At 40.4% G+C, this 27,987-nt stretch overlaps 3 protein-coding genes across 9 annotated transcripts in view; 1 reads left to right on the top strand and 2 right to left on the bottom strand.

Moving 5' to 3' along the window:
* LOC139625057 (A-type potassium channel modulatory protein DPP6-like) overlaps positions 1–9,731 on the top strand; it is a 194,922-nt gene extending 185,191 nt beyond the window's left edge. For 3 of the 4 annotated variants that reach the window (XM_071484647.1, XM_071484643.1, XM_071484646.1), the window contains exons 17-26: positions 724–795; positions 1,990–2,097; positions 3,018–3,087; positions 3,806–4,000; positions 4,664–4,718; positions 4,835–4,934; positions 5,819–5,877; positions 5,969–6,041; positions 6,122–6,195; positions 7,290–7,581. In XM_071484647.1, coding sequence (XP_071340748.1) covers positions 724–795; positions 1,990–2,097; positions 3,018–3,087; positions 3,806–4,000; positions 4,664–4,718; positions 4,835–4,934; positions 5,819–5,877; positions 5,969–6,041; positions 6,122–6,195; positions 7,290–7,439 — 956 coding nt within the window. In that variant the 3' untranslated portion in view covers positions 7,440–7,581. Of the gene's footprint in view, positions 1–723; positions 796–1,989; positions 2,098–3,017; positions 3,088–3,805; positions 4,001–4,663; positions 4,719–4,834; positions 4,935–5,818; positions 5,878–5,968; positions 6,042–6,121; positions 6,196–7,289 lie in introns of all 4 variants that reach the window. The other variant, XM_071484645.1, reaches the window with a different exon arrangement.
* ggh (gamma-glutamyl hydrolase (conjugase, folylpolygammaglutamyl hydrolase)) lies at positions 7,274–13,396 on the bottom strand. Of its 2 annotated transcripts, none has more exons than XM_071484649.1 (9): positions 13,241–13,396; positions 13,013–13,121; positions 12,827–12,877; positions 12,021–12,105; positions 11,788–11,926; positions 11,341–11,447; positions 11,016–11,106; positions 10,782–10,916; positions 7,274–7,409 (listed from the first exon to the last, which is right to left on the bottom strand). In XM_071484649.1, exons 1-9 carry the CDS (start codon positions 13,365–13,367, stop codon positions 7,378–7,380), a joined length of 876 nt encoding a protein of 291 aa, XP_071340750.1. In that variant the 5' UTR covers positions 13,368–13,396; the 3' UTR covers positions 7,274–7,377. The 2 variants fall into 2 exon arrangements, with proteins under 2 accessions (XP_071340750.1, XP_071340749.1); XM_071484648.1 differs by lacking the exon at positions 7,274–7,409 and adding an exon at positions 9,220–10,676.
* A 1,048-nt stretch (positions 13,397–14,444) lies between these two features.
* LOC139625056 (collagen alpha-1(XVIII) chain-like) overlaps positions 14,445–27,987 on the bottom strand; it is a 53,886-nt gene continuing 40,343 nt past the window's right edge. Inside the window, exons 8-45 of one of the 3 annotated variants that reach the window (XM_071484640.1) lie at positions 27,440–27,578; positions 27,100–27,143; positions 26,761–26,949; positions 26,526–26,552; positions 26,274–26,336; positions 25,997–26,077; positions 25,221–25,268; positions 24,933–25,067; positions 24,197–24,250; positions 23,736–23,771; positions 23,410–23,544; positions 22,998–23,057; positions 22,819–22,854; positions 22,560–22,604; positions 22,134–22,196; positions 21,931–21,966; positions 21,744–21,827; positions 21,531–21,596; positions 21,214–21,276; positions 20,950–21,039; positions 20,745–20,780; positions 20,556–20,609; positions 20,215–20,271; positions 19,927–19,986; positions 19,775–19,816; positions 19,476–19,562; positions 19,303–19,330; positions 19,030–19,098; positions 18,700–18,725; positions 18,491–18,589; positions 18,246–18,399; positions 18,051–18,124; positions 17,760–17,888; positions 16,999–17,046; positions 16,826–16,888; positions 16,470–16,667; positions 16,245–16,360; positions 14,445–16,159 (exon numbers count right to left, since the gene is read on the bottom strand). In XM_071484640.1, the coding sequence (XP_071340741.1) occupies positions 15,958–16,159; positions 16,245–16,360; positions 16,470–16,667; positions 16,826–16,888; positions 16,999–17,046; positions 17,760–17,888; positions 18,051–18,124; positions 18,246–18,399; positions 18,491–18,589; positions 18,700–18,725; positions 19,030–19,098; positions 19,303–19,330; positions 19,476–19,562; positions 19,775–19,816; positions 19,927–19,986; positions 20,215–20,271; positions 20,556–20,609; positions 20,745–20,780; positions 20,950–21,039; positions 21,214–21,276; positions 21,531–21,596; positions 21,744–21,827; positions 21,931–21,966; positions 22,134–22,196; positions 22,560–22,604; positions 22,819–22,854; positions 22,998–23,057; positions 23,410–23,544; positions 23,736–23,771; positions 24,197–24,250; positions 24,933–25,067; positions 25,221–25,268; positions 25,997–26,077; positions 26,274–26,336; positions 26,526–26,552; positions 26,761–26,949; positions 27,100–27,143; positions 27,440–27,578 (3,036 nt within the window). In that variant the 3' untranslated portion in view covers positions 14,445–15,957. The remainder of the gene's footprint in view (positions 16,160–16,244; positions 16,361–16,469; positions 16,668–16,825; positions 16,889–16,998; positions 17,047–17,759; positions 17,889–18,050; positions 18,125–18,245; positions 18,400–18,490; positions 18,590–18,699; positions 18,726–19,029; positions 19,099–19,302; positions 19,331–19,475; positions 19,563–19,774; positions 19,817–19,926; positions 19,987–20,214; positions 20,272–20,555; positions 20,610–20,744; positions 20,781–20,949; positions 21,040–21,213; positions 21,277–21,530; positions 21,597–21,743; positions 21,828–21,930; positions 21,967–22,133; positions 22,197–22,559; positions 22,605–22,818; positions 22,855–22,997; positions 23,058–23,409; positions 23,545–23,735; positions 23,772–24,196; positions 24,251–24,932; positions 25,068–25,220; positions 25,269–25,996; positions 26,078–26,273; positions 26,337–26,525; positions 26,553–26,760; positions 26,950–27,099; positions 27,144–27,439; positions 27,579–27,987) is intronic. The other 2 variants (XM_071484641.1, XM_071484642.1) reach the window with 2 other exon arrangements.

Raw genomic sequence — 27,987 nt, 5'->3', positions numbered from 1 at the left:
AAAGCTCATAATGCCGTTAAAAACCCTCTCCGCTGACCCCAGAAATCAACGATAGTCACCGGTCCTACACCTCATATATTTGTAATCCAGCTCTTCCTGCTGCCTGCCTACAAGAATTTATGTGATGAGGTTATGATATCATTACCACAAGGAGAGAGAGAAGGAGGACGAGAACGGAGGGAGTGAGAGAGCCACCAAACACAACCGCAGTGTTCCTGTACCGTGTTCCCAATTTGCTAAGTGCATCAGTCACTACTTTTGCTGTCCCCCTCCCTCCTGTTTGAGGTTTTAGGGATTAACTACAGGGACTTTGCCTCTGTTTGCGGCCTAGATATGGACAAGCTATTTCAGCTATTGCATTACATAAATCGAATCAGTGAAGAATTGGCTCTTTGTCTCACAGACAAAGATCTGGGATGTCTCTTTCTGGGTTTTACCTTTTTTTTCTTAATATGTGCAGTTACTGGAGGACTTCAGTGTGCATTTGATGATAAATTTAGACTTTACTCTTCGCTTAAAGAGAAACTAAAAATAGCTGTGCACTTAAGAAGAAAAAAAGACCAGATACATTGAAGTTAAGCAGAACAAGTCCCATTTATTGGTGTCATTTATATAAAAAAAATGGCTGGTAGAAAACAGTGACTGCATAATCTGATTAAATATGCAACTACAAATCTGTGGAAGTCTGGTACCCCGCTTTTTAAACTCTGATTTTGTCCCCAGGCCCGGACATCCCGTTTGTAGCCGTTTACAAGACGCAGAGAGACGCCGAAAGCGAGACGCAAGACAGAGAAAGTGAGTATTTCAACCAGCTGCATCCCAGTTATGTTTTTACAAGACTCTGAATTATGCTAAAGTCATTACAAGTGACCTTGTGTTCATTAGCATAATAGGTATATTGATGTGACCTTGTACAAATAAGGACAGAAGTGTTTCCATTGCAGTGCAGAGTGACCACCTGTGCACTGAGTCAGTGTTTGTCTACGAGCCAAGTCCAGCATGATGGAAGTAATCACATTACTCCGCACAATGGATGTCCTCATTAAATTATGACCTGCCCGACGGCAACATCAGCATACTGTAATTTGATTACCACAGTCTGCGTGTGTGCCAGTCGGTGTCATCTCCTCTCAATATGATGTCCCAGCCCTGACTATGTTAAAATTTATTTGATGTATTCAACTGTTTAACAGTGCGGGGGCAATAATGTTTTGCAAATTTTCACCTACAAAATTGTTGCGTTTGCTCTTTTTTTTTTTTTTTTTTTTTTTTTTCTGTGCTGACAGGTTTAAAATTACACAGCAGTCGACATGACTGTTGTTCATGATGGATGCAGGATATTAACAAGAGCAAGAGACATAAAGACGGAGTCAGGGGATCTTCAAAGTCATTAAGATTTTTCTCTGGAAGCATGAAAGTCTGAGCTAAATAGTTGTGGAAGATATTTCAGTCTGGATGAATAAGAATGGCTCCTGTTAAGTGCTTTTCATTTTTAATAAGATATGAGGCCATGACAGGTGATAGAACATTGTTAGAACTTCATATGTCACTAAGATTCGACAGCAAGTAGTGATAAGAGACAAGGTCATATCAGAATTATCAGAATTAGTCTTAGCTGCGTCCCCTACGACTTCAGCAGCCGTGGCAACCAGCAGCTGCACAAACCACCTGTAAGCTGTGGAATAAGTAGAGCTGCTTCCCTTTTTAGGACAACAACCTCCTGAGAATCCAGGCCACAGTTTCAGCTTGGTTTTTTTTGCATCTGTTGTGTTGAGTTCAAGCTGAAAGTCCGGGAGGAGCAGAGGCTGTGATGTTGTGTGGAGGTGCTTCGTTGTATGAATCTTATTTGCGTTAACAGATGAGCATAATTATCATTTTGAATCCACTAATAATCACACAGTTTTAATTCAATAGCTATATAAATGGTTGGGTTGCCAGTGGTTAGTGTATCAGTTCATTGTTAACTAGTTTATCATGTTGTGTCCACAGGTATTGCTGAAGTATATAAACTGGAGAGCAATGAGAACCTGAGGCTGACCCTGGACTCCATGCAGATGCCCACAGTGGATTACAAGGAGATCAACATGGATGATTACAGTATGTGTCAAAGCCAAAGTCACATTAAAGTGATGCAAGTGTGCACAAATTAGTTAAGACAATCTTTAAAAGAACAAAAAAACACAATATACAGTGGCAAAAAAAGTAGTCGCTGTGTTGTTGTTGTCATTATTGAAAACACCATTCAATCATTCACATTGTTGGCTGGAAAAAGTATGTGAACCTTCACACAAACAAAGACCTCAGAAGATTTACTATGACCCTAAACATCAAAGTAACTCTACTACACATCACTTCAAATTGAAAATCCATTTTCTGGAGTGGCCCTGTCAGAGCCCAGACCTCCACCCAGTAGAGACGCTGTGGAATGACCTGAAGAGAGCAGTTCACACCAGACGCCCGGAGAACACGTCTGAGCTGAAGCAGCTTCCTCCTCAACATGGAGCAGGTCTGATCAGCAGATACTGAAAACACTTGTTTGAGGTTCGTGGTGCCAAAGGAGGTTTGACCAGTTTTTAAGGCTTCACTTACCTTTTTCCACCAGCACTGTGAATGTTTAATGGCTGTGTTTAATAAAGATCAGGTCACATTTTATGACCAGTTAATGCAGAAAACCAGCTCCTGCCAAAGGCTTCACAACCTTTTTTTATTTCCACTGTAGTAGACTGTGATGTTTTAATTCTAATTTCATCTTAAAATACGAGTTTGGCTGCCACTACTGCAGCAGCTTAGGTGAGACTCCACAGTTTATTACTTTCTGCAACTCAAATCTGTTATTTTTGTAGCAGAAGCCAATTAAATAAGCTAGATATAATTTTGTGAAAAAATAATTCAACAGTAACAGTTTGTAATTAATGATGACAACAAAAACACAAGGTATAAAATATATGTTGTATTTTATCGGAGTGAGAACAGGCTAAGTGAAAGTGTGTCCATTGTGTTGTGTATCTACATTACAGCTTTGTCGATGCAGATCCTCAAACCTGCAGGCTTCGTGGACACTTCACACTACCCGCTGCTCCTGCTTGTGTATGTATCAGCACACGTTTTCACACACACACACACACACACACACACACACACACACACACACACACACACACACACACACACACACACACACACAGACACACACACACACACACACACACACACACACACACACAGAAAGAGTTTGTGTGCTTTAGCAGCTCTGACTCACATCCACACTCCTCTCCAAGTTATATGAGGACAAGCTCGTCCTCATCAGTGGAGATTTCCTGGACAGACTTTTAATCAGGCTTATTAATCGAACAGGAAGATGCGCTGCTTTGTCCTCTACTCGAGCTAGATAATAATTACACTGCACATGAGGCAATTCACCCTCCTCTCCAACTCCATTCTTTCATTAGTATTCCTTCCCTTTCTTTTACTCTGTAGCTCAAATCTCAGCTTTTCTTGTTTATCATGATTATCATCTTATCTGTGAAGGTTGTGCCACATTAGCTTTGGAATAAAGGAAACTTTACAAATTAAGGTTTTATCCTGAGAATCCTGCAGGTCACAGACACCCACACTACATAGTACACATCCAAAACTGTCCCAAATGTCACTGGAAAGAAATGCTCAGACAAATGAAGGGATCCCAGACACAAGTTCATTACTGAGATGTAAATACAAATGAACAGGATATAAGAAAAATAGCTTTGTATTGCACGTAGCAGCTGTGACTGCTCTCATCTGGTCGTCTGTGGTTGTTCACGTGCAGCGATGGGACACCCGGTGGTCAGATGGTGTCAGAGCGGTTTCACATGGACTGGGCCACAGTGCTGGTGAGCAGCTTCGGCGCCATCGTGGTGCGCTGTGACGGGCGGGGCAGCGGCTTCCAGGGCACCAACCTGCTGCACCGCATCCAGAAGAAAGTGGGCGTGTTCGAGGAGCAGGATCAGAAGGACGCGCTCAAGTATGTGGAGCAGGAGATTTTCACCTTGTTGTCTTGAAAACCTAAATAACATGAAGAGCAAACATGGGATAAATAGCAATGTGGATGCCATAAAGTTGTTTTGGGACAATTTAAACAAAACATATACTATAGGACTTCACTGACCAGCTCACCAAACATCTTTTAAAATGATCATTTAGCTTTATCTCAACATTTTCAGCATTCACAAACTGGGTAACTTGCTAATTTTTTTTCATTAGCTTTCTTATAAAACAATAACTGTGTTTACAAGAAGCCACATGTGTTTCCAAAACAGAACATCTCAGTTCGGATAAACTGTCCCATTTGTAACATTAATTGAAATCAGTTTGGTTTAAACTTTTAAATTTCCATTCAACAAATCAGAACATGCCATGCAAATGCTCCCTCTCATTACTTACTCTTTTAAAGTGTAATTTATCTGTATCTTTTTCAGCGTGTTCATTACTTATGACAATAATCGTTTTTTCAACTTGGCTTTTAAAAGTGATAGTGAGAAAAAAAGTGATAGTAGCAATGGGTTTCATAGGTCGTGGTAGTTGTAAGTTCCTTAGAAACACGTTGCTTATATAACACACAGTTGCAATTGTGAGACATTGTATAGAAATGTTGTTCCTGACCAGGACCAATGTTTATCTGTTGCAGTTTTATTTTGAAAGAGCCCTACATTGACAAAACCAGGGTTGGAGCTTTTGGACAGGTAAGAAGCAGAATCACGCACATCTTTGTTAACATTCACGTTGGATTATTGTGTTCTCCGAGTGTCGGCTGAGGGGAACCACCTGTTTTTTGGGGGGGTTTTTGTGTGTGTCTCAGGTGTATGGCGGCTATGTGACCAGCTTGTTGGTCAGCGGTGAGGAGTCTCCTGTAAAATGTGGAGCTGTCCTGTCACCCATCACTGACTTTGAATTATACGGTAAACTGTTTGTTTGCAGTGGGATTTTTCACCTGTATGCTCACATCCAAAAAGCTGCAGTCTGTGCATAATCTGTGCCAAGCTTCAACAGATCAGATCGTCCTTTATTAGTCCCACACTGGGGACATTTGCAGCGTTACAGCAGCAAAGTGGACAGTAAAAAAAAGAAAAAGTGCAAGATGACAGTAACAATAATTATAAAATAAATAATAAATACTGGGAAAGAGGGAAAAGGAGAGATTGCAACACAAGCACCTTTAACACTGCAGCTGCAATTTTATTTCAGTCACTGTGTTACACATTTACATGTATGTCTGTGTGAGAAGAAAAATTTAAAAAAAGAGCCTGTTCACCTTATCAGTGTGATGGTGCTGATGCACCTGGAACCCAATCATAACAGTGCCAGACAAAGTTATCTACACCAGCCTCACCCTGGCTACCAAAGGAATAAAATGTGTGAAATGCAGAGTTGTCTGTATCAGGAGAGTGACAGAGAGGGAGGGAGGGAGGGAGGAGGAGAGAGGGTGCTCTTGCAGTTGAAGGTGCACAGAGTCAGGAAACTGCAAATTAAGGAGGAGCTGGTTTTTTCGCGGTTTGACGAATTTCCCATCTATTTGATTTCTCTCGCTTTTGCCAGAAGGGGCGAGAGACATGCCGTGACATTGTATGAGTTTGGAATTGCAAATGAAGGCGTTCCGCAACAGCTTCGAGACTAAAGAATGTGTAGATGGGTGAATACATTTGAATCCAGAGAAGAAAAACTTGGAAATGTGCACGCCACCCTTCAGAGCGGGCAGAAATGAGGCATCACTCTGGTTATTGATATGAAGTTTTGATTTTGGTGCCAAAGCAAGGTATTAATTGAAATCTCCTTTCACCTCCAGCCTCTGCCTTTTCAGAGAGATATCTTGGACTGCCTAAACCTGATCCAAGGGCATACACGGTAAGATCTGACTGCAGCTGTCACACTTCAAGATGTAGTTACTGTAATATCCATTTGATCTAATTTGTTTCTGTGTGTCTTTACTCCTCAGATGGCAAATTTAGCACACAGAGCATCTCAGTTTATGGACAAGAAGTTTCTTATTGTCCATCCAACAGCTGACGGTGAGTCTAGAATCACTAAAACATACAAAAATATACAAAGAGAATACACAAATCTGATGTTTTGGCATCTGTCTTCACAGAAAAAGTTCACTTCCAACATACAGCAAAATTCATCGCGCAGCTCATCAATGAAAAGGCCAACTACACCTTACAGGTATGTGGTTTGACTTTCATTTGTAATTGCAGCTGAGTGTCCCATTTCTCTGCTTGTCTTTCTTTTATTGGTTCGGTTCTTCTCCAACCTTAGAGAGCTTTGTGGTCCCAGTGGGGATCCCACAGCAGGCAGAGGATTAGCCCCTCACAATGCCTTCATTCCACATAATAAGCTTATGAGACCTTCTTGGGCATCCTGCGTTAACACCAGGACTAATCCAATTAGGATACAATGTACTGCTGCTGAATGTTCATCAGAGCTCATTACTGACCGACAGACAGGCTGCTGCGCTCGCACACATTAACCAGAAGCCTCTGATAGGTTTTAGGTCAGCACAAGTAAACATAAATTGAAATACAAGAGTCTGAGTCAATTTCCAGTCCACTTAAAGCAGTCTCAGACTTTTGGACGCCACTGTATCTGTGTGAAGCTCATAGTCTAGAAATTTGATGATGTAAAGAAAATTAGTAATGATAAAAAAATGTTATGTTATTATGTTTAAAAATGTTTTTAACCAAATCCATTTTCTCTTGGACTGTTTTTCGGATTAAACTAAACTAAACCTTGAGCTCTGTAACTTTGGACTTTTACTATTTTCTGACATTTATAGATGTGATTAATCAAAATAGAATCAGATAATCAGTATTTGCTTTTTGCGCTCTCCAAGACTAAATGGGCATATTAACATTTTACTCATTTCAGTTTCAGTTCCCACTCGTGAAACAACAAAACAAAGAATAAAGACATTAAATAAATTTCCCTCTTACACAAAATAAAATAGTTTCCTAGAATGATAAACACATTTTGCATCCTGTTTCTCCAGGCACACAGTAATCATAACGATAATGAGAGAACTCCTGTCTCATGTAACTAGACAATCTTTTGGGCTACGGGTTAAGATGTCCATCATGAATCACATTGCTGCCGGCTGGCACAGCCAGTCATATCATTCACCCCCTTTCTCTCCCTTAATTTCCTCTAATGACAGAACAAATGACAGAGATCTGGTGTGCAGTGACACAGTGATTTCTCCGACTCTCTACCCTGTTAACGGAAGCTGTTTGTGTGTTCTCACCTTATTCTTTGTGTCTCAGATCTACCCAGATGAAGGTCACTTCATTCACAGTGAAGCAACAAGGCAGCACCTCAGTCAGTCCCTGGTGAACTTCTTCGAGGAATGCTTCAGGCTACCAGAGAGAGTGTTTGAGGAGGCCCTGGAAGAAGAGAGTGAAGACGAGGGTTAGCTTGGCCTTGTAGGGCTCCTCCTGCACCCCCAAATCCTCCCCCCACTCATAGAGTCATCTACCACAACACTGGCGTCCAATAGTCCACAATATGCAACTCTCATCTGCTCTTTCCATTTGTTTTGGTTTGCATTTGGACCACCCCCCCTCCCCTCCCGTGTCCGCATGCTGAACCTGAGACTGCCCCTCCAGCAGACAACGGATCGACTCCTAACATCCATCCTCCCCTACTCGTCTCCTGCCCTGTGTTTGAATCCAAAAGGGAGAGAGCCAACAAAGACTGATGACCTGATATGATGTTTTGGAACATACTGATTGATCTAACAGGAAGAAGTCTCCTTCACAGCAGGACGGACCAGCTCCTCAATCGCAGTGGAGAGAAAGCATCAGTTCTCACACAGACTTTCAAGCTGTGAGGAGAAGGGACACCTTAATAGCACATAACTCGTGGGCTTGTATATTGATGAAAATCAGACGCCTGATGAAAAACGCTGGTTGGCAGTGTTTCTAAGGGGTGTCTGGGATTGTGTTGATACGGGAAATGTTACTATTTTTAAAGTTGTGAAGAACTTTCCATGTTGGACTGTGGTTGTGTCTGGTGTTCTTACAGTATGTAAAATAGCACACAAACGTTCACTCAGCTATTACAGATATGTTTTCTTTTGGTATTCATGTTTGCCCTAATGTTGTTTCCATCATGTAGCCTCATTTTACATATTTCAGTGATGCTGACAGAATTCTCCAACCGGCAAAATGGTTGGATGGAAGAAAAAAAAAAATGCCATGGGCTTTTATTAATGTTCATTTTAGACCGTTTTATTGTGATGTTCTGGTTTTAACAAATGTTAAAAGCATTAACTTGTTTTGGTCACCGTGCCTTATTTTGACAGAAAACATCCTGCTGTGGGACTGCAGTTATGAACTACAACAAGTCTAATTTTATAGGTATAGTTGGATATTTTTGGGAAATATACAAATTCCCTCAATAAATATGAAGTTGCAGCCAGAAGCCAGTTATCTTGACGTAAAGACTGAGACAGAGCTAGCTTAGCTCTATCCAAAGGAAGGGAATTCTGCCAACTAGCTCCTCTAATGCTAACTATTAGCATGTTATAACTTACAAAAACCAAAGTATAAAAACTACAGGTTCTGGTTTAACAGGGGGATATGATGTGGACTAGCTTTTGACCTGTAGCTTTGACTTCCTGTGGTTGCCTGAGGTGCTTGTAGACAGATTTTCTGACCTACTGACAGATCCAGGCTGGCTAGTTTTCACCTGCTTCCAGTCGTTATGCTACACTAAGCTAAGATAATGGTGTCCTGGCTGTAATTTAATATTTGACAGATGGTATCAATCTTTAGCATATTTCCCACAAGTTAAACAATTAGCACTTGATTCAGAAACTGTAAAGGGATTCTGAAGTTTCACAGGAAAAGAAAATAGTCATTCTCTGGAAATCGGCCCAATGACATCTTTACACCCAGCTAAACTGTACAGAGTCTGCATGCGTCATTACTTTAAGATGTTTGAGAATGGTAGGGGAAGAAAATGTATTACCAGTACAGAAACTGCAGTGTTTGTTATTGAAAGTGCTGTCTAACTCTTGGCTTGAATCAGTGAATACATTGTACCAGGTTGTGAAGGCAGGAAACCATTCGTAGGAGTAGTGTTATACACTAAGAGATTATGCATTTGTATATAAGGGAAAACATGGTGTTAGCTTCACAGTCCAAGTCATGCAAATTCATAATACAAAATGATGGATTCTTGAGGCACAAGTTAAGTTTTCCATTTTTCTATATTTTTATTTTACTTGAATGGCCATTCGTGTTCAGTTCAGTGCATGTTAAGAGGTTATTTGCAACACTATCCCTGATCAGTTCCACATGGTAATTTTGACATCTTGAATGTTCCTTACTGGATTGCATAAAATACATTTCCAGTAGTATTGTGATTGAGAACCCAGTCTCGTCAGCTTGATGTGTAAATGTTATTCAAATATCATTTTATTCTAAAAAGAAAAAAAGAAACAATATTACCTGAGTGTTATTTGTGCATAAAGCATTTTGGAAGTTACATTTGACTATTCATTTCTGTTCTCCTGTTGCTGTCCTTGAATTGAGTTGAAAGTGGACTTTATAAATGCCAATGGCAACATCGAACTTTCTTGCCAGTGGTTGAGGACTTTTTCAAGATGCTCAACTTTGTTATCCAAAGCATAGAAGGAGATTAATGGCAGATTGTGGCATGAAGGTAAATGTTAGAATAAAAAAATAGATATTTTATCAGCCTTCAATGTTTCTGACTCATCTGTTTTATGACTGATTTTTTTTTCCAGCCACTTGGGGGCAGCAGAACATGCTGCAAACCAAACATTTAAACATTATCACTGTATAAAGCAGTTTGAAAAAAATTGCCTATTTACAGACACAGAGCATAAGTAGCATTCATTTGGAGCCACATTACTGTCTACCTGTTGAACGCAAGTCCAGCATTAACACTCTTTTCAGCTCTTTTTTGGTTTCTCATAAATCCTGAGATATTCTTGCTCTTCAGCCGGTAACTACTAAAATATGTTCACCAGAAAGTCACTAACTTTTAAGCGTTTGGTTGCTGAGCTAAAATCAGCTACTGTGACCGAAAACAGGGTTAAAGCCGGTGGAGTTTATGGATGTGAAAACCAAAAAGCAAGCGGGAAAATGATTAAATGCTCCATAGAGGTGAGGAAAACTACTGAGTGGAGAGATAATTCTCTGTGGGATTTGTGCACCTTTAAGAAAATAAAAATAAAAATGCAGCGGCTTGAAGAAATTCAAAACAAACTTTCAAGGCTTATAATGTCAGTGCTTACACTGTCTGTAATCACATATAACACTCTGCTGTAAACACAGCTACAGCATCCAAAAAGCATGATCTGACATTTTTTTTTAATCCTGCACTGCATCAGGATTCATGTTGCATCTATAAATCTATTTCCGGTTTTCAGCTTCTTTAGTTGCAGATTCAATAAATGGAGAGGAAGGCAAATGCAAAATTAAACAAGTAGACATTCACAAGTGGACGTGATAGAGACAGCCAATCAGCTGCTGAATATGGAAAGCACTCTGCAAACAGACGTCAGAAGAAATACTTTTGCTCGAAGCTACTCTCTTGCCCAGTGTAAACAGGATTGTAGTTGTATATCAGTGCTTTTCTCTCCCCCTCCACAGATTGAAAGCTGTGAAAGTTCTTCCTGGCTGCAGGGAGAGAAAACAATGCCAGATTTATACATCACAAAGGCTCCATCATCAGCTACTGACTGTTCCGTCGAAGCACCAAAAATAATGCTGTGCTGTTCATACCTTCACTGACAAAGAATTCAGCCATGTAGAAGGTGGTTTTGACTGCTGATGAAGAGTGTGCGTAATAAGGCCTCCTCCATTCAAATGCATTTTTTTCTGGATGCCACTGCGTCCCATAGATTGGGTAATCATACGCTGCCGAGGGATAAATGAAGAGGACATACTCACTTTCCGTTAGCATGCTTCATTTTGCTGAAAATGTGCACAAATAAAGTGATGCTGTATTATAACTACCTTCCATCGTTGATACAAACTCTATGTTTCCATCCGTATTTGTGGAGAGAACTTTGTAAAACTTCTTCAGTTCCTCATTTGTGTCGTAAGTCTGAAAGAAACAGAGGTTAGTTACAATTAAACTACATCCTGTTTGCTCTTTTTATGCTTTATGTTTTCAGAAAATTATTTGTGACATGTTCAAGGGGAGGAAAAAAATCACTTTGCTCTAGTGTACATTTGCACTTGGCATTCTGTGGCCTGTGCACTGCACCCTACATGCTGTTGAATGTATGAATGGTGTGACTGAACCCTTTCCTCATCGTAACAGTAATGAATAACTTACCAACAAGGCCAGACTCCACTTGTGAGAGTTTTCTGTCAGCGGCTCAGATGCCAGAGCTTTCATGAGTTCATCTGGAAAACCCTTAAACATCCGGCTGTCTTTGGTCTCTACAGATGAGCAATAATTTATAACCAATTTCAGTTTCAAAAAGAGATTTAAAGAAGGTAATGTAAAGAAGGTCCACTTTTGTCCTGTAAACTGACTACCTCAACCTTTCAACCCTCTGACTATTAGCAACAGAACTAAGTAAACATGACATTTTAACACTTCACCACTTTTGTCATTCTAATCCTCCGTTTTTTGAACATTACCCATTATCTTATTGGCTTAGAGTTAAGACTTGATCCTCGATCTTCAGAGCTGAAAATATACCCAACCACACACTGCTGGTTGAATGTTTAGACTTGAGACTCTTATTCACAAGTAGCTATTAGGATAAAGTCATACCGTTAGTGAAGACAAGAGGCAATGAGACACCAGTTGTATTGGTACGTGACAGTACTGCATCTCCACTTGTCAAATAGGCCAACTGTTCAAATCCAAGACAGGTGCCCCACACAGGAAAATAGTCGCCGTTATTGTTTGCCTGAAACAACATATACAGCGTGCAATGAAATCCAGCATCAACACATTAAAACTTTGCTATTATTATTATTTTAAATTTTTTAATACATATTTACCTCAATTGCAAGCTCATAAAAGATCTTTGCAGCCCGCTGATAGCCTGATGAGATAATGCTGGCACTTCCACCCGGGTAAAGGATCCTGGAAGTGAGAGGTTAGAAACAAAATGTCAGGTATCTTTTTTTGATTATTGCATGCATGGGGTAGACAAAGGTTCACCTGTTAGCACATGTAATGCTGTACGTACAGCTTATTGGTAACTCGGTAAGTAGCCACATGTTGCCTTATAAACCAGCTTACAAAATTTAGGTTTGTCATACCAGTGTTGTTACAAGCTGCTAATTAATATTTAACTTAAGGCTCACATAGTGTGCATGGTTTATCTGAAGAGTTCTCAAACAATATTTGTGAGTTTTACAGGAGAAAAGTCCTCAAAGATAAAGACTAACAGTTTGGTTTGGTAAATGTACGTCTGTTTGAGAAGAGAGCAGCGAGCAGCCATTATCTGTACCAGATAAGCTGATGGATGGATGGATGGATGGATGGACAGACATCTGTAAATACTGCACTTATGCAATGTGGCCAGGGTCAAAAGTCCTGATGACAAATACTGATCGCAGAAAACTGCTTTGCAGAAAAACAAAACCCAAACAGGATATCTCGAAACAAGACTGGCATTAAAATGTTCACCGAAACGAACATTATGGTCTTCACACCACTGCATTGCTACATATCAATGACACCACTTGCATTAACTTGTTTACTTCTGAGACATACATATATCTCATTATTCATTTTGTAATAAAAACACAGCACATATGCTCTGACTCTGAATCTGGCTGCTATGTTTTAACACATTTACCCATTAAGGGAGTTGAACAGTGTCTTGTACTCCTCCCGTGTCTGGTTGATCCTGCACCAATGGAAAGAAGAAGAAGAGGTCAAAGGTTCCAGTTCACACATGTCTAATGAGGTTATTACCAAAGCTCCTGTCTTCTAAGGGAATGACAGTTATTAAGTGTGTTATGTAATAGCAGCAGAGACTCACATGACAGGAACAACCCTTGCTCCTGCTGCTTCAAGGAACTTCACATAAGAAGCAGCAATGTACGCTGTTTGATTTGGCTTTGGTGAATAAACATCTTGAGCCAGGACACCTTCAGAGAGAGAGATACAGACAGCTGCGGTCACTGCTCAAACTCAGGCAACAGGAAAGGAATAAGGATGTTTGGTTCGTGTTCAACTTCAGCTGAACATAATATAAACATGAACTCACCAATTATGGGTCTGTCATTCCTCTTGGCTGAAGAATGAAACGGCAGACACAAAAGAGAAACTAAAAGCAACACCACAACCATTCTCCTCAAGGCAAAGCACACTGCGCTGCGTCTGAGTGTCGCCATTCAGTCGACGCTTATTTATTGTTAGCAACACTTCCGGGAAACCGTCTTCAGAATAAAAGCTTTGTGCTTGACCACAACCGACCTCGTTTTTCGGCTTTTTATTCCATATATGAACACATAATTGACTTGCAGTATACAAACACATTCTGTATAATAATTACTGTGGTGATAAAAGGTCCAATTATTTTTACTGAAGTTCTCATGTCCAATAAATTGGGAAAGCACAGATCTATTCCCGTCCCTTGACCCAAAAGGAATTCCGCATTCACAATGTCAAAACAGCATTCAGCTGAAGCTGAAGATGAATTTTAAAGACATGGTAAGATTGTGATTGATTATGAGAATTTGAGAAATTGGATATTAGTTTTCGGTTTTTACCTACTTTTATTTTGAAGTCTACACCCAAAACCGGAAGGTGAAATATGTTTTGGATTTTCAAGAAAACCTAAACATATGGATGATCTTAAATTTAACTATGGAATAAATAAATAAATAACGAATTGCAATTAGTAGTAGTTGTCCTCATTACATGGTTAAAAATAGGTACTTGTCAAAACCTCATTTCTTTGAGCTATAGGGAAATTTGTTTTCTAAAATTCAGTGTTTACATCTGACATGCAAAACAGTTTGTCTCAAAGCAGGAACTCCCAACATGTCCAAAAACATGACTATTTTACTGAGCCCCTGAATGCATGCACGCATGCTTTAAAATGGCACAAAGTGCATATTTATTATTTCCTAGCTCCCTAATAACATTTTTTTATGGATATATGGATGTCAAACATTCAAAACCCTTTGTTTCACTTACATTTCTACATTTTTTCAAAGCTTTTAATTTACAGTGAAGCATCCTCTCTCTTTTTTCTGGCCAAAAAATTTAAATATTTGTAATTAATGCATGATCTGATCACATGAAGTACTTTGAAATTCTTCGGTCTTTAATATTACCAATGAAAAGCTAAAGAATTGAGGGCACAAAGTAAATAAAATAACTGCTTCTCTGTTCATTAAAGATTTGACGGTGTTACTTATAGTTAGTTATTTTCCGCACTGCATTGAGAATGAAACAAGAACAGGTTATGAAAAGAAAAACCTTTATTCAACAATGCACCAATATTTATACAAAAACATGTGCTGTCACTTTTGCCGATGAAATTTCTTTATGGAGTATTGTTTTTTCAACATGAAAATATTTAGCTTGTTTCAATTGGTATGTCTACACTAGGTGGATTTTTTTTTTTTTACTTGTCCTCATTGTCCAGAAATCTATGAACTTAAGAAAAAAACTGTACAAAAACAAAGGCAAAGTGAGAAGAAACAGTCATTTTACAAACAATGAACGATAAATTACATTCTTAAATTTAATCATTTGATTTCATGTTATGTGCTGTGACGGTATAAATAAATCATGGAATTTAAATTAAATAGCCTATTGAGAGAAAGAGCTGCTAAGGAGTGAGATCACCAAGGTGTATGAAAAGCTACAACACAAACAACACATTCAAGGATGAAAATGTTGAACTGAAAAATATTTTAAAAACAAAATACAGTGCATCAAAAATTACTTTGGTGGCAACACTGGTTTTCTCGTCGTCCCATTGTTGGAGGAGGGACAATGCAAGTTGTGGAAAGTTCTGGCCTTTGACATATTGAGTAAACTTCTCCTGAAATTCATAAAAATGATTTTTTTTTTTTTTTAAACTTCTATGACAACTTGTAAACAAAACAATGAAAGTAGCCTTTTACGCTTCCATCACAACAGTCTTTGGAAATCTATCCTTTGTACAAAAAAACTGCCACGTTTCAGGACAGGTGCAGATTCCTGCAGCCCCATGTGTCCTCAGTCTCTACTTTCAGTCTTTTGAAGAATGAAAAGACAATCGTAAAAGAGACGTCTTACCCTCAACACACCTGGGGGACTATGTGAAGCCATTTGTGTTAGTTTGTTTGATTCTTGTAAAATGATGAATGTATCTTGTTGCAACTGAGTCTTTTTTTTTTTTTTTTTTTTTACAAAAGGTTAAAAGTTGCAGCATGTATCAGTTTAACATTAATACATCATTACTACATTTACTTTGAGAGGACTGTGTTATTGCCATGAATTAATACAACTATTGATAAGAAGATTTTGCATTTTACATTATTTATGTATTTTACATTATGTGCCACAATGTTGGAGTTAATGGGAAATCTATCTCATTGCTTTACAACATAAAGGGACATTTCCTTTAGGGCGTAAAATTTGCTTTGCAAACAATCCACAAACTGATTCCATTTCCACAGCATTGCATCAAATTCATGTTAGCTTACCTTCTCAGAGTATATCTTTGCTGTCAAGAGTTTCTTACTGCCTCTTAACAATCTTCTCACTCCTCAGAGAGAACTCAGAGAAGACAAAAAAAATGTGTGGGGTGTTAAATGTGGTCCTCTGCTTTAAAACCCACAAAATGCTACACATAGCACCAATAATGTGCTGAAAATGACGTTCTTTTCGAAGAAAGAAATCTTTTCCCCGAGTGTTTAACATTAACGGTGGCCGGGACAGGTTCTTTGGTGGAGTGGTATGGGGTGAGAAGGGGTGGGAGGGGCTTTAAGAGGTTTTGTGGGTCTCAATGCAAAGGACGATGTACTCGTTGGAACAGCTTCGCGTCTGCTGGCCCAGGAGCAGACCTGAGGTCAGGCTGGATGACTGGCCCATGACGGACATGTGGTCCGCTCGCCACATCTCGCAGTGTTTGTCCACCACTCGGAAACCCCTGCTGCTGGAGCCGTGCCAGATGCTCTTCTGAGGCCTGACAGATGAAGGAGAGGTGATATAAACATGACAGACACAGGGAGAATAAACAAACAAGAAGGCAGTCAACCAAGTTTACTGACCAGAAGGGGTCAGCTAAAACATCCCGCCCATCGAAGGAGTAGATGGGTATCCTGGAGTTGATTGGACCTTCATCGCCGTTGAAGATTGTACGCCAGTTCCTAAACATAATATCTCCCTGAAAGAAGACATGTAATGGTGAGATACAACCAGAAACCTTCTGTTTGTGGGGGGTGCACGCCTGATAAAAGTTTTAACAGCAAGAAACAGCAGGGGAGAAGACTCACCCTGAGGTTGGTCACTGGCAGATTTTCGCGGAAACCAGGGTAGACCACATGGACCAGGTCTTGCCTGTGGGATGAGACGAAGGCTCGGTAGTTCGGAGCCAAACCCATGGCCTTGGCCTGCTCGTAACACATCCTGTCAACCACGTCGAGTCCCATCATGTCCCCTGAGTGGGGCTGGTTCAAGGCCACCAGGTTGAGCTGGAGGGAGAGGGAGCAACTTATTGTGCATTGTCAAAAAAGCTAAATAATCTACCATAATCATGACAAAGTGTGAGCACATTTGGAATATATTTGAGTCAAATAATGATTCACATACTGTGAAAACCTTAAAATAATAAAGTGTGATTCAAACTCACCCTCTCTTTAACTGAACTTATTCTTTCCATTGTGTCTCCTCTTATCTGATATGCAACTCGAGGCTAAATGAGTAGGGGGAAAGAGATGTTACATGGATGAATAGGGCACATACAATATTCCACCATAGCTTTTGTTTATTGATTAAAAAGCTGTTAAAATGATCAGTAACTACCTCATCCTGTGGTATGATATTATTGGAGAGGTAGATCATACTGCCCAGCTGTGAGGACAAAACAGAAGAATCAAGACTGTAAAATAGATTCCATACGTTGTTATTTGAGGTCATCACCCAACCGGTCTGTTACATTATATATCAAACGCACACATTGTATTTTTGATGCTACAATAAATAATATATGAGGAAATTAATTATACTGGCTGATGAATCATTGATCAGCTTCTCGAATGCAGAGAATATTTGGCTTCACAAAATGTTTCCAGTAACCAGCAGTGATGTTGGAGCAATGATTCAAAGTCAGTCGCAAAAATCACATTAAAACGATTCTTTTCCTGAAAAGACACATTTTCCACTGTCCACTGAATTTTTAAACTGGGGCTGGATTTTGACAGGTTTCAAGCACAGATCATGAAACTCACTCAGTGCTTCGCTGACCATGACAAGTTCCAAGTAAGAAATAGAAAACCAATTAAACGGATGTTATACCATTTTATTTGCTGCATCACTTCAGCCATGACCTGCATGCATGTCACTTTAAACAAAGGTGTCAGCTCGGAGGGAAGTTGCTACCTCCTGAAAGCTGCAGCTTCATTTTTCATATAAAAGGTTACACAACTGGTCGTGGTATAAAGGAATGAAATCTGCATGTTTAATAATCTGACATTCATGGACACATTTGGTGTTTTAAAATGATGTTTAGCATTGCATATCAGGGTGATTTAACCTAAATATACAAAGCTAGACCGAGTCTGTACCTGTATCTCTTTCCATCCCTGGGAAACCTTGAGGAAAAGACTTCCTGTTGCCATGACATACGCCAGAGTTCCCTCTGGGTCTCTGACGGTTTGCTGCATCATGCTCTCACGGGTTGGAAATGTTTTCAGCTTACAAACAAAACAGAGAAGTCCAGTTACATTTACAGAGGGAGGCTATGTGGCGTGAAGGGAATCATCAACAGTTGGCATACAGATGTAACAACTATATATATATATATATATATATATACATACAGACAGTGTGTGGCCAGAAGAAACAAATAAACTTACAAATGCTGCGTTACCCGAAGATCCCGGAGGTCCAGGCGGTCCAGGAGGTCCAGGGGGGCCGGAGATGGTCAGAGCTGCCATAACAAAAATGTCAGTACCTTTCATACAAGCTCATGACTCATCAGATACATGAACATACAGTATTTCATTTTGTAACGCTGTAAATGAAGAACATATGTGACTGGTGAGTTGTACCTGAGCCGTATCTTGAGGGTGACCCAGGGGGTCCTGGAGGTCCTGGTGGCCCAGGAGGACCGACAGGACCTGGTCTCCCATAGCCTGGGATACCAGGGGAGCCTGGCACCCCGGGGCGGCCTGGAGGGCCGAGCACCGACTCTCCTTTGGGTCCCTGAAACATGTCAGGAAGATGTTACTAACTGCCTTAGTCAATTTTTTGTCAGAAAGACGATGCGGTTGTGATTCATGGACCTCCGACTCACCACCAGTCCTTGTCTCCCTGGGATACCTGGTAGCCCTGGCATACCGGCCTCCCCCTTGTCTCCCTTCTGCCCTTTCATACCCTGGTCGCCCCTGGCCCCCTGTGTTTACAGACGCAGGCAAAGACAGACACACACACACACACTTGAGTCTCATGACATTAAACCAGCATGTTCCCAAAACAAAACAAAGAGCTTGTTTTGAAACTTACCCAGCCTCTACTGGGAAGAAATGTGTCTAGAAATGAGAAAGAGAGGAAGAAACAGAGGAAGGAGTTAATACAATTACACTTTCTAAAACTAGTTCAGGGTGATTTCTTTAAATATAACAATCAACACTGGGAAAGAACACAGAAAATACAAAACAGAATTCCCCTCTTTAAAACACACCTTTTAGACCCCCTTTTTTCTTTTTTATTAAAGATTACTTTTCTCTTTGTGATTATTAAAACTATTTCATTGTTTTATGTCATCAGACATTTTCATTTACATTGGCAACCTTTGATTTGTTTTGAGCTACTAATCCTGGAGTGCTGACTCACTCTGTGGAGCTGGTATCCCGGGAACGCCTCTCTCTCCCTTGTCTCCTTTTAGTGCCGTCTGACAGTTACCTTGGAGACAAAACGCCCTGAGTCAATTGTTGAGTAACTGACTTTATTGTAAATATAAATATATATATGCTTGTTGAAAGTATTTCTAAGTAACTTTTTTGCAATAATATCCTGAATATTGTGAGTCATTAATATTTTGATAGAAATGGCTACAACAGATTTCAGGCTTCATAATTCATGGTGAACATAAAAAACTCAACCTACCAATTGCAATGCTTCCATTGGGATTGAGCTGAAATAAAGGAGCAAGAACATTAACAGCAGTGGATGACTCAGAAAAAGAGAGTCCGATTACATTCAGTTATTAGATCATTTAATCTGTGGTGTTAATATTATAATCAACATGCAAATGACCAATGAGGATTGTCTGTGGATACCTTAATGTGTTTATAGCACTGAGTCTTCACCTTTCCAGACTTGACATGCAGCATGCAGGAATGTGTTAGAATAATCCCTGAGTAGTTCTGAGTGACACAATGTTACACAGAGACACATGCACTTTATCTGCACACATGAGGAAAACAGGGGAGATGAAGAGTGAAAGAGTGTTGGTGTGAAGAGGCCTGAATGGGAATAACACAAAAACAGTAGCTAATATCCGTATGGTTGTATGATGGATGTTTTATAAGACCCAGGTCTTATAATACATCCATGGGTTGTATAGAGAGAAACTCACAGCCATTTTGCAGTGGGGTCTGGGAGGGATGGGGAACACGGTCTTCAGAAACCAGGAGAGGAGAGAAGACAGTGAGCATATACAAAAAACAGGTGATGGTTGAAACAAATACAGTGTGAACTGGGGATTAATGAGTGTGTGTGTGCACTTACTCCTTTGGGGCAGTTGAATATTCCTGGGCGGCCCGGTGGTCCAGGAGGGCCAGGAGGTCCCTTAAAAGAAGACAAAAAAAAAAAAATTCATAATAGAAAAAGCTGAGCTTTTAAGACAATCTGAATTATAGAGTGACAAAAACTAGGTGCTTTAAAGCTTCATACTGCAGTAGAAGTAATATCATCAACAAACTGGCACAAAGAAGTCACAGACATTTGTACATGGCTCATTTACAGACTCTCAAACAGTATCTTTTGTATTATTTTACATGGACAAACTTTACTCACCGGCAGCTGGACAGAGTCCCCTCTGTCTCCTTTTGGTCCCATCAAGCCTGGACGACCCTACACACATACAGAGACTTTATCCAAAAGCATCTGAATTACAACAACAACTATATGGAAAGTTAGACTAAATTTAACTTTAAGGATTCCCACAGACAAATTTAGGAGGTTATGTAGTTTGTTGACTGAGTCAGTGTGTGATTTAATTAAATGTAAAACTTATAAAAAGAGCAGGTGTAGTTTTCACAGTAGAAGACAAACAATTGTTCTGTGAAAATCAGGACTGTTAACGTGAATGTCCTGTCAGTAAGACTGGTGATGTCTGCTGAGTTCATAGTGCTTACAGGTCTTCCAGGAAAACCAAATTCTCCTTTTGGTCCTTGGGGTCCTATAGGTCCCTGTTAGAAACAAAACAAAGTGACTGATTGCATTTCTTAAATGAATTCACTGCATCCTTCGTACATAGCAGCAGAAACAACCAAAGTTAATGGTGTTATAAAACCTGGAAAATTATGTTTGCAGTCAATACTTACTGGAATTCCAGGGGATCCAGGTACACCACTTTCTCCCTACACACAAAAACACATTTACACTGACATGTACAGTTCTGCTGAAAGGGTTTTCAATATGGTTGGTTGCTCTTTATGTTGACATCCAAATCCTGCAGAGCATGCATACATTTTAATGTTTAAAACTGATCTGGCTCTGGAAAGTGGAAACTGTGACACAAGATATAACCTTGACTCCTCTGGGCCCAACTGGACCAGCCAGCCCTGACATCATAGATCCATCTGCTGCAAGGACAAATCCTGGCTCGCCCTTTTCACCCTGCATGTACACACAAGTAAAAACCAACAATGATTATGTCGACAGAGAAAAACTATTTGCATGTCCAGAAATATGACCTTGCCTTAAACTGTGACAACACACACAAATAAGTGCACAAATCATGTTTGTTCAGTTTGTATAGATATCACACAGATGCACCCACGTCCCACTTACTTTCAGTCCTGGAGGTCCTTGAATACCTGGTAACCCGATATCACCCTTTGGACCCTGGGGTCCCTGCAAACATTGAGTAAATTTAAACATTAAGATAACTTTCTCTACACGCTGTCACATCCACTCTTGTGTACTCATTTGTGTCATGTACTTCTCATTGTATGGAACAGGAAACCTGACAGCTGAATGCATTAACAAGAACACAAGCATGTAATGCTCTGCAAATATGAACCAACTGTAGCTACTGTAAACAAACATCTTTTGTTGTCATCACATCAAGATGATTTGATCTACAATGTTTTTTGTCTGATACTCACAGCAGGTCCCTGAGCTTCAAAAATCCCTGAGAAGTTGAAGGCACCATCTGTATCATTAAGCAGAAGCTAAAGAGGAGACGGGAGAGTTTTGTCAATATAATCAACTCTGGTTACACAGTGTGTGTTTTTCAATTCCGCTGTTGTGATTAAAGTGTGCAGTCAACGAGGCACCAGTACTGCTAACACTGCCGGCTGTGGTCAGGTGCTACTTACATCCTGGAGGTTGATGATGGGTCCTGGTGGTCCAGGTGGCCCTGGAGGGCCAGGAATACTGAGCCCGTCCCGTCCCATCTCACCCTGAAAAACAATTATTTCAGTAAACAACAACACATAATGCTCTAAATATCAGAAGTGTGCAAGTGTGTGTGCACTTCATATAGCTCTTCTTTGATGGATTTACCTTTTGTCCTGGATCACCTCTGTCCCCCTTCGCTCCCTGTAGATGACACAGGATAATAAAAACTACCAGTTAAACATCTAGTTATCTTCTGTTATCTTTACACAGTTGGAGCCAGCAGCAATTTTGTCTGAACTATTTGTAAAAGCTTAATTTGATAAATCATTAATCCATTCATGTGTTTAACAGTCGATCCATTCTCTGACCTCTGCCCCATTTAGCCCCTCCTCTCCTGGAAACCCTGGTGGTCCTGCAGGACCCTGGTCCCCCTGCAGAAATCATGGAGAATCATCCACCACACTACATATATTCACTGATACAACACAACTGTTTGTTCCATTTTCCTCTTGGTAAAGTGCATTTCCAAGATTCACATTTAATTAATAAAAATGAAGACTAAGTGACTTGATTTTTGTCTTCGCCATGTGTGGACATCTCTCCGTACAATCACTGCTAAAGGCAACTCTTCATTACAAGATTCATGATATGTATTATGATGTTTATATTCTGTAGGAGATCACATCAGGAGAACGGGTCAGACTTAACAACTGTTTACTATGACCTAAAGGAAACAGACTTGTAAGACGTTTGTCTGATCCATCTCTAAAAGTCTAACAGAGGGACAGACTCACCTTCTGTCCGGGCATTCCTGGAGAGCCATCTACACCATCTTTACCCTACGAAAGGAAAATCATGTTTACAATAATTTCATAACTGTCTCTTACCTGAATTGTATCATTAAATATATGTCTACAACAAAGAGACATGTTCATTCTCTGTATGTGAACCTGAAAAACAAATCAACTCATGCCATTCTTAACCCTAAAACCAAATCTTAACCCTGACAGAAAGCCTTGCTCATAGGTGCACACACATACACAAATGCCTTACCTTGGGTCCTGGAATTCCAGGAAGTCCTGGAGGACCCTGTGGAAAACAGGAGTATAGTTGAATATCTGAAACTAGCTGACAATGATATAATGACTGACTACATGAAAACAAACATAAAAAGAAAATATTATTGCTGTCATGGTTGTGTTGTCATGGTGACACACTCGTTGCAGTTGTACCTGTGGACCTCTGGAGAGCGCAGTGCCAAAACCACTCTGCATCGCAGATCCTTCCAAGTCCTGCAAAAAGAAGAGGCAACGATCTGAGCCGACAATTGCAGATTTGTTTGAAACAGCAAAGCAAGTAATAACTGAACATTTGTGCCTCACACATTTCAAACTGTTGATTTATGAAATCAAAGCACTGATTCTGTGTGGATTCCATGCAGATATGAGGAGGTGGGACACTGTGCAGATATGATGCTAAAAATCAGTGCAAGGGTCATTCTCTGTTTACAGAGACCAAACACAAACAACCAACAAGCTCTGATTCCTCGTAGCAACCGTGAAGTTGGCTCATTATGATTCCAATCACACTGCTGTCAGTTGAATTACGAGCAGCCCAGACATGAAGTAGTGAAACAGGCTTTACCTCAAAGTCCAAGGTGAAACTTCTTCCAGGGGGTCCTGGGGGCCCAGGGAGGCCAGGTGGACCCCTTGGGCCGGGCTGCCCTTCTGGACCCTCTGACCCTGGAAGGCCTGGGAACCCTGGAGGGCCCTGATCTCCCTGGAGGACAGATGACAAATTCAAAATGTTGATGAAGCCACCTACAAAACGATATACTGTGGCTGCTGAAAGTTAAACAGATAGTGTAAATGCATCCTGTAAATACAAACTGTAATGTGCTGTATAAATACCAAAGCCTGGTATAATTACAGCTGCTAATGTCAGTAATAGTGTTTCACTGCAGATCGTACCTTTGGTCCTGGCTGCCCGCTAACACCAGGCTCTCCCTGTTAACACATAAAACATAATCAAATAACATCAACTCCAGCGACGACAAGAGAGCGAGCATAGCTTCACAAAAAGCAGCTACTGCAACACAGACTTGTTTACACTCGAGGCCCTTAGCTTTACTAGTCCACAGGGTCACCTCATTAAGAACTGGGCTGTTTGTGTTGGGTGGTTATTTAGTTTGTGTGTAATTGTCTTTGCTAAGAGAGCAGTGAGAGCCCTGCTCAAGGGAAATCAAATGATACAAAACACAGCGTGTTGGAAATCACACAAGCAGGAGCCAGATGAAGGCTGGAGTGCTGGGCATTCACACGAGAGGCAACAGCTCAGATGTTTCAATAGCACAGTAACAACAGAACTTCAGTTACAGATTTGTACCTTTTATTTCTTAGTTAGACTATAATCTGATGATTATCAGCCTCACCTTATCTCCTTTCTCCCCAGCAGGCCCTGCATCACCATCTTTTCCATCCACTCCCTGCAAGAATGACAAGACCGTAGTTACATGTCTGAATTTAAGAAGGAAACAATATGTATGTTTATTACTTAATTAGCATGGGTTGAGTAATTGTTTTGAACAAAAGTGATGCTATGTGCAAGTTATCAGGGGTAAACTAGTTAGAATGAGCTTTTTATGTTTTGTAGTAAATATTGAAAACCTGTGAGCAGCCCATTCACATTGTTAGTAAAAGCCTCTAAAATTTTAAAGACAAAAGACACATTTCCCCCAACAGATGCTACAGCTGAGATCAGGTTCTGAAGTTGGGGGAAATACTGTCTTTTCAGCCCCATAGATTTGATGGGACCAAATGTTAATACCTGACCGGACCCTGAACCAGAATCAGGCCCAGACCCAGACCCAGACCCAGACCCAGAGCCACTAAACCACTCCTCAATCACCTGAAAACAGAAGCCAGGTCAGCAGGGCAGGTGTTGTGAAGACTTGAAAGGCCTCAGTCAAACTTGATGTTAAAGACGAACTTCAAACCTTCAATACCTTCAGAGCGCTTTATCTACAAATCACTGCTTTCTCTTGCTTTTCCTTTGTCTCTTTTCATTTTTAACGACTGTGTGTGATATTTTGATACTTTGATTTTTCTTACTCATGAGCTGTAAATGAAAAATGAGGAAAGAAAGGGAGCAAAGAATGGTGAACTTACAGGGAGTCCAGGTTCACCCTTCTCTCCATCCTTCCCATCTTTTCCAGGGGCCCCAGGTTGTCCAGGCAACACACCCTCAGATGGGGTTCCTGGAGGCCCTGGCTGTCCCGGGGGGCCAGGAGGCCCTGGAGGGCCCTGATGAAGCAAGACAATACATCTTAGTCACACACACATTTTTTTTCTAGTGTCTGTGCAATGATGAGAAAGAAGAATAAAGAGTGCAGCAGCAACATCAAGGTCAAACTGACCCAGGTGTCACAGGACTGAAGACGACAGTCAGTCACTCACCCTAATAATTTCTGCATCACTGTCAAAGTCTTCAAATCCTGACCCCTCCTGATGAATACATGTCATATGATTAATTAGTCAACAAGCCAGTCACTGCTAATGAACTGATCAATGACCATCAAGTGTTTCACATCTAAATCCCTCATATTTCATTCAGGGCTCATTCTGTTCACAGAGATTCATTAAGTATCACTTCTAAAGCCTAAATGTGTCACCATAAAAACATTAATCATCAGTACAGGTATCAGTCATTTCACATCATGAATACACAACACTGGTAATATGGACATGAAATGACAGATGCAACACAACACAATTGTAGCAATCACTGGATACACTGAGTTTGTTGATGAACGAACCTTGAAGGATTCAGTTATTTGGGATTAATCTCCTCTATTATAAATGAAAGACAGCTGGATTATCCAACAGATGAAACAGATACAGTGTGCATTTGAATTCAAACTCCAGTAAAGCATCTGGTGTGACACCTTGATGCCACCCAACAAACCAGATCAACAACAGAGTGATGAGAGTATCTGGTTGACAAATGAACTAACTGATGGATAGAATCAAATGTTATTAACTAAAAAAAACACAGTATGACTCAGCATGAAACTCGCAGCTAAAATAAAAAAAGAATCTGAATTTATTTTAAAATCTCTAAAATTACTGGACTTTAGCTTGTGGTCAGACTCAACTGTTAACTGTCATTAATGACTACAGAACACCAGGTTATGCTAAAACCAGGAGAGTGAAAACAAAGTTGAACAACCTACCAGGAACATGGAGGACTTGCTAGGTCGACCTGGAGGTCCAGGAGGCCCTGGAGGACCTGGTAATCCAACACCAGGATCACCCTGAGGAAGAAACCAGGAGATATTTATGTATTCATTTGTGTTTTCAGTAGTTTAAATTATTACTTATTTATTCTTTGGCTCAGTCTATTAGTCTGTGATGATCCACATGTAGGGATGTGTCTAAATATAACAGTATTTACACCCTGACCATATTCATTTCCAGGTGTTATGGTATTAAAAGTGGGGTTCTGTCTACCTTGTCTCCCTTTGGACCAGGCTCGCCCTGAAGTCCTGGAAATCCTGGAATCCCAGTAGCCCCCTGGGAAAAAGACAATCACAGCAGTGCTCAATTCAACAAAGACAATGCCACATCACATATCAGGTCATGTAACACAGCATGGGTCCTGAATCAGTTTTCCCTACACACTAAAAAAAAGACAGAGATCTACAAGAAGAGATCTACAAGAAGGAAGCTATAAATCTACCAGAGTGGAAAGATGTCACTTACCGGCAAACCACTTTCACCTTTGCTTCCCTGGAGAAAAGACAAAAGTAGAAAACCATTTACTATCTTATCTTTAACCTGTAGAACTGACATAAGCAACAGACAGAGCTCTGAATAGAAAAAAGCTACATTTAAAAACAGAATATTTTGAATGTCAGGAAATTAAGCAAACAAATAAATAAAAATAAATAAATAATAATAATAATAATAATAATAATAATAAGCACATAAAACTCACAGGCTGTCCATCTTTCCCAGGAGCTCCAGGTACGCCTGTAGGTCCCTGTGAGCCTTGTGGACCACGTGGTCCCGGCTCCCCTCCCTCTCCTCCTCCTGAGGCTCGTCCCGGAGGGCCAGGGGGGCCTGGGGGACCGGCCGGACCTGGCTCCCCTCGCTCCCCTTTCTGCCCCGGAGACACCTGGAGGGACTGATCATTAGGAAGCTTCAGTGACTGATTTATTTTTTCATTCATTTCAGAGTTTTAACCACAGAATTATTGTCTTAGTGAAACCTCAGTATAATGAGCTAAAAAAAACAGCATCTGTCACAAAACCATTTTACTGAGAAAACTACTTACAGAGTCCAGTATGGAGGCTGGAGTGGTCACCTGGTGTGATCGTACTGGGACAGAGACACAGTGCAATTAATTAGATATTAACCAGTCCAAGTTTAAACAAAGGATGTCTGTACTTTATGATGATTATTAGAAGTATATAGTCTGGTCTGACTTCCCCTTAGTTTAGGGCAAAAATGGAAAGGTGGGAAAATGAAGGTTGCAGCACCATCTGCTGGCTAATTTGAAAAATACAAGACAGGAAATGCAGGCTTGTATGTGTGCTGCTCCATCATCGCTGTCTGAGCAGTACATGTTTGTGTTACCTACAGAGACAGATTACTCTAAATGAATATGGTCCTACCTCTAACTGTGGTCATCTCCTCCTCCTGTCCAGAAGTCTCCTCCATGTCGTCATCATCCTCATCATCACTGCCTGTTGACATCTCAGTGGGCGGGGCTCGGACCGGGGTGCTATAAGTGGCGTCTAGCTCTGGGAAGGGCTGTAAAACATAATGTGGGGAAACAATTCTTGCTCAGTTTTATCATCCTCCAACCATGAGACTAGTCTCACTGTATACAGTCAGTTACTCCAGCTTTACGCTTCCTGTTTTATTCATAAAGAGAATTTTTATTTTCTGTTATAATCAAATGAAAACCATTTCTCAGAATACAAAAAAAAAGTTAGAGCAGCATGAGTGTTTGCCACAGATGGTAGGAAATGTTTTCTCTCAGACTAGATCCAACCCTCAGTGTCAGGCTGAAACATTCCTCACATTGCACCAGGCTGTCTCACAGCGCTGCGCTATATCAACATTAATTCTGCATTATTTTTACAAGATATGCAGTGATGACAGAGCGCCTTGACCTCATGTCCCAGAAAAAGCTGCTGTCTGTTTATAAATGAGCAAT

Source organism: Trachinotus anak, unplaced genomic scaffold, assembly GCF_046630095.1.
Source record: "Trachinotus anak isolate AG129_WGS33_773 ecotype Australia unplaced genomic scaffold, CSIRO_AGI_Tana_v1 ptg000009l, whole genome shotgun sequence".
Classification (NCBI taxonomy): Eukaryota; Metazoa; Chordata; class Actinopteri; order Carangiformes; family Carangidae; genus Trachinotus; species Trachinotus anak.
Note: the sequence above shows the minus strand (reverse complement) of the source record. Positions and strands in the feature narration are given on the sequence as shown.

Excerpts from the sequence above, each read along its gene's own strand:
- ggh (XM_071484648.1), bottom strand. The coding sequence starts at position 13,367 with ATGGCGACACTCAGACGCAGCGCAGTGTGCTTTGCCTTGAGGAGAATG. Across the intron at positions 11,448-11,787 it reads GCCTCTTGTCTTCACTAACG|AGACCAAAGACAGCCGGATG; the intron begins GTATGACTTTAT and ends GCTCATCTGTAG. Across the intron at positions 10,677-10,781 it reads TGAATTCTTTGTCAGTGAAG|CCAGGAAGAACTTTCACAGC; the intron begins GTATGAACAGCA and ends CTCTCCCTGCAG.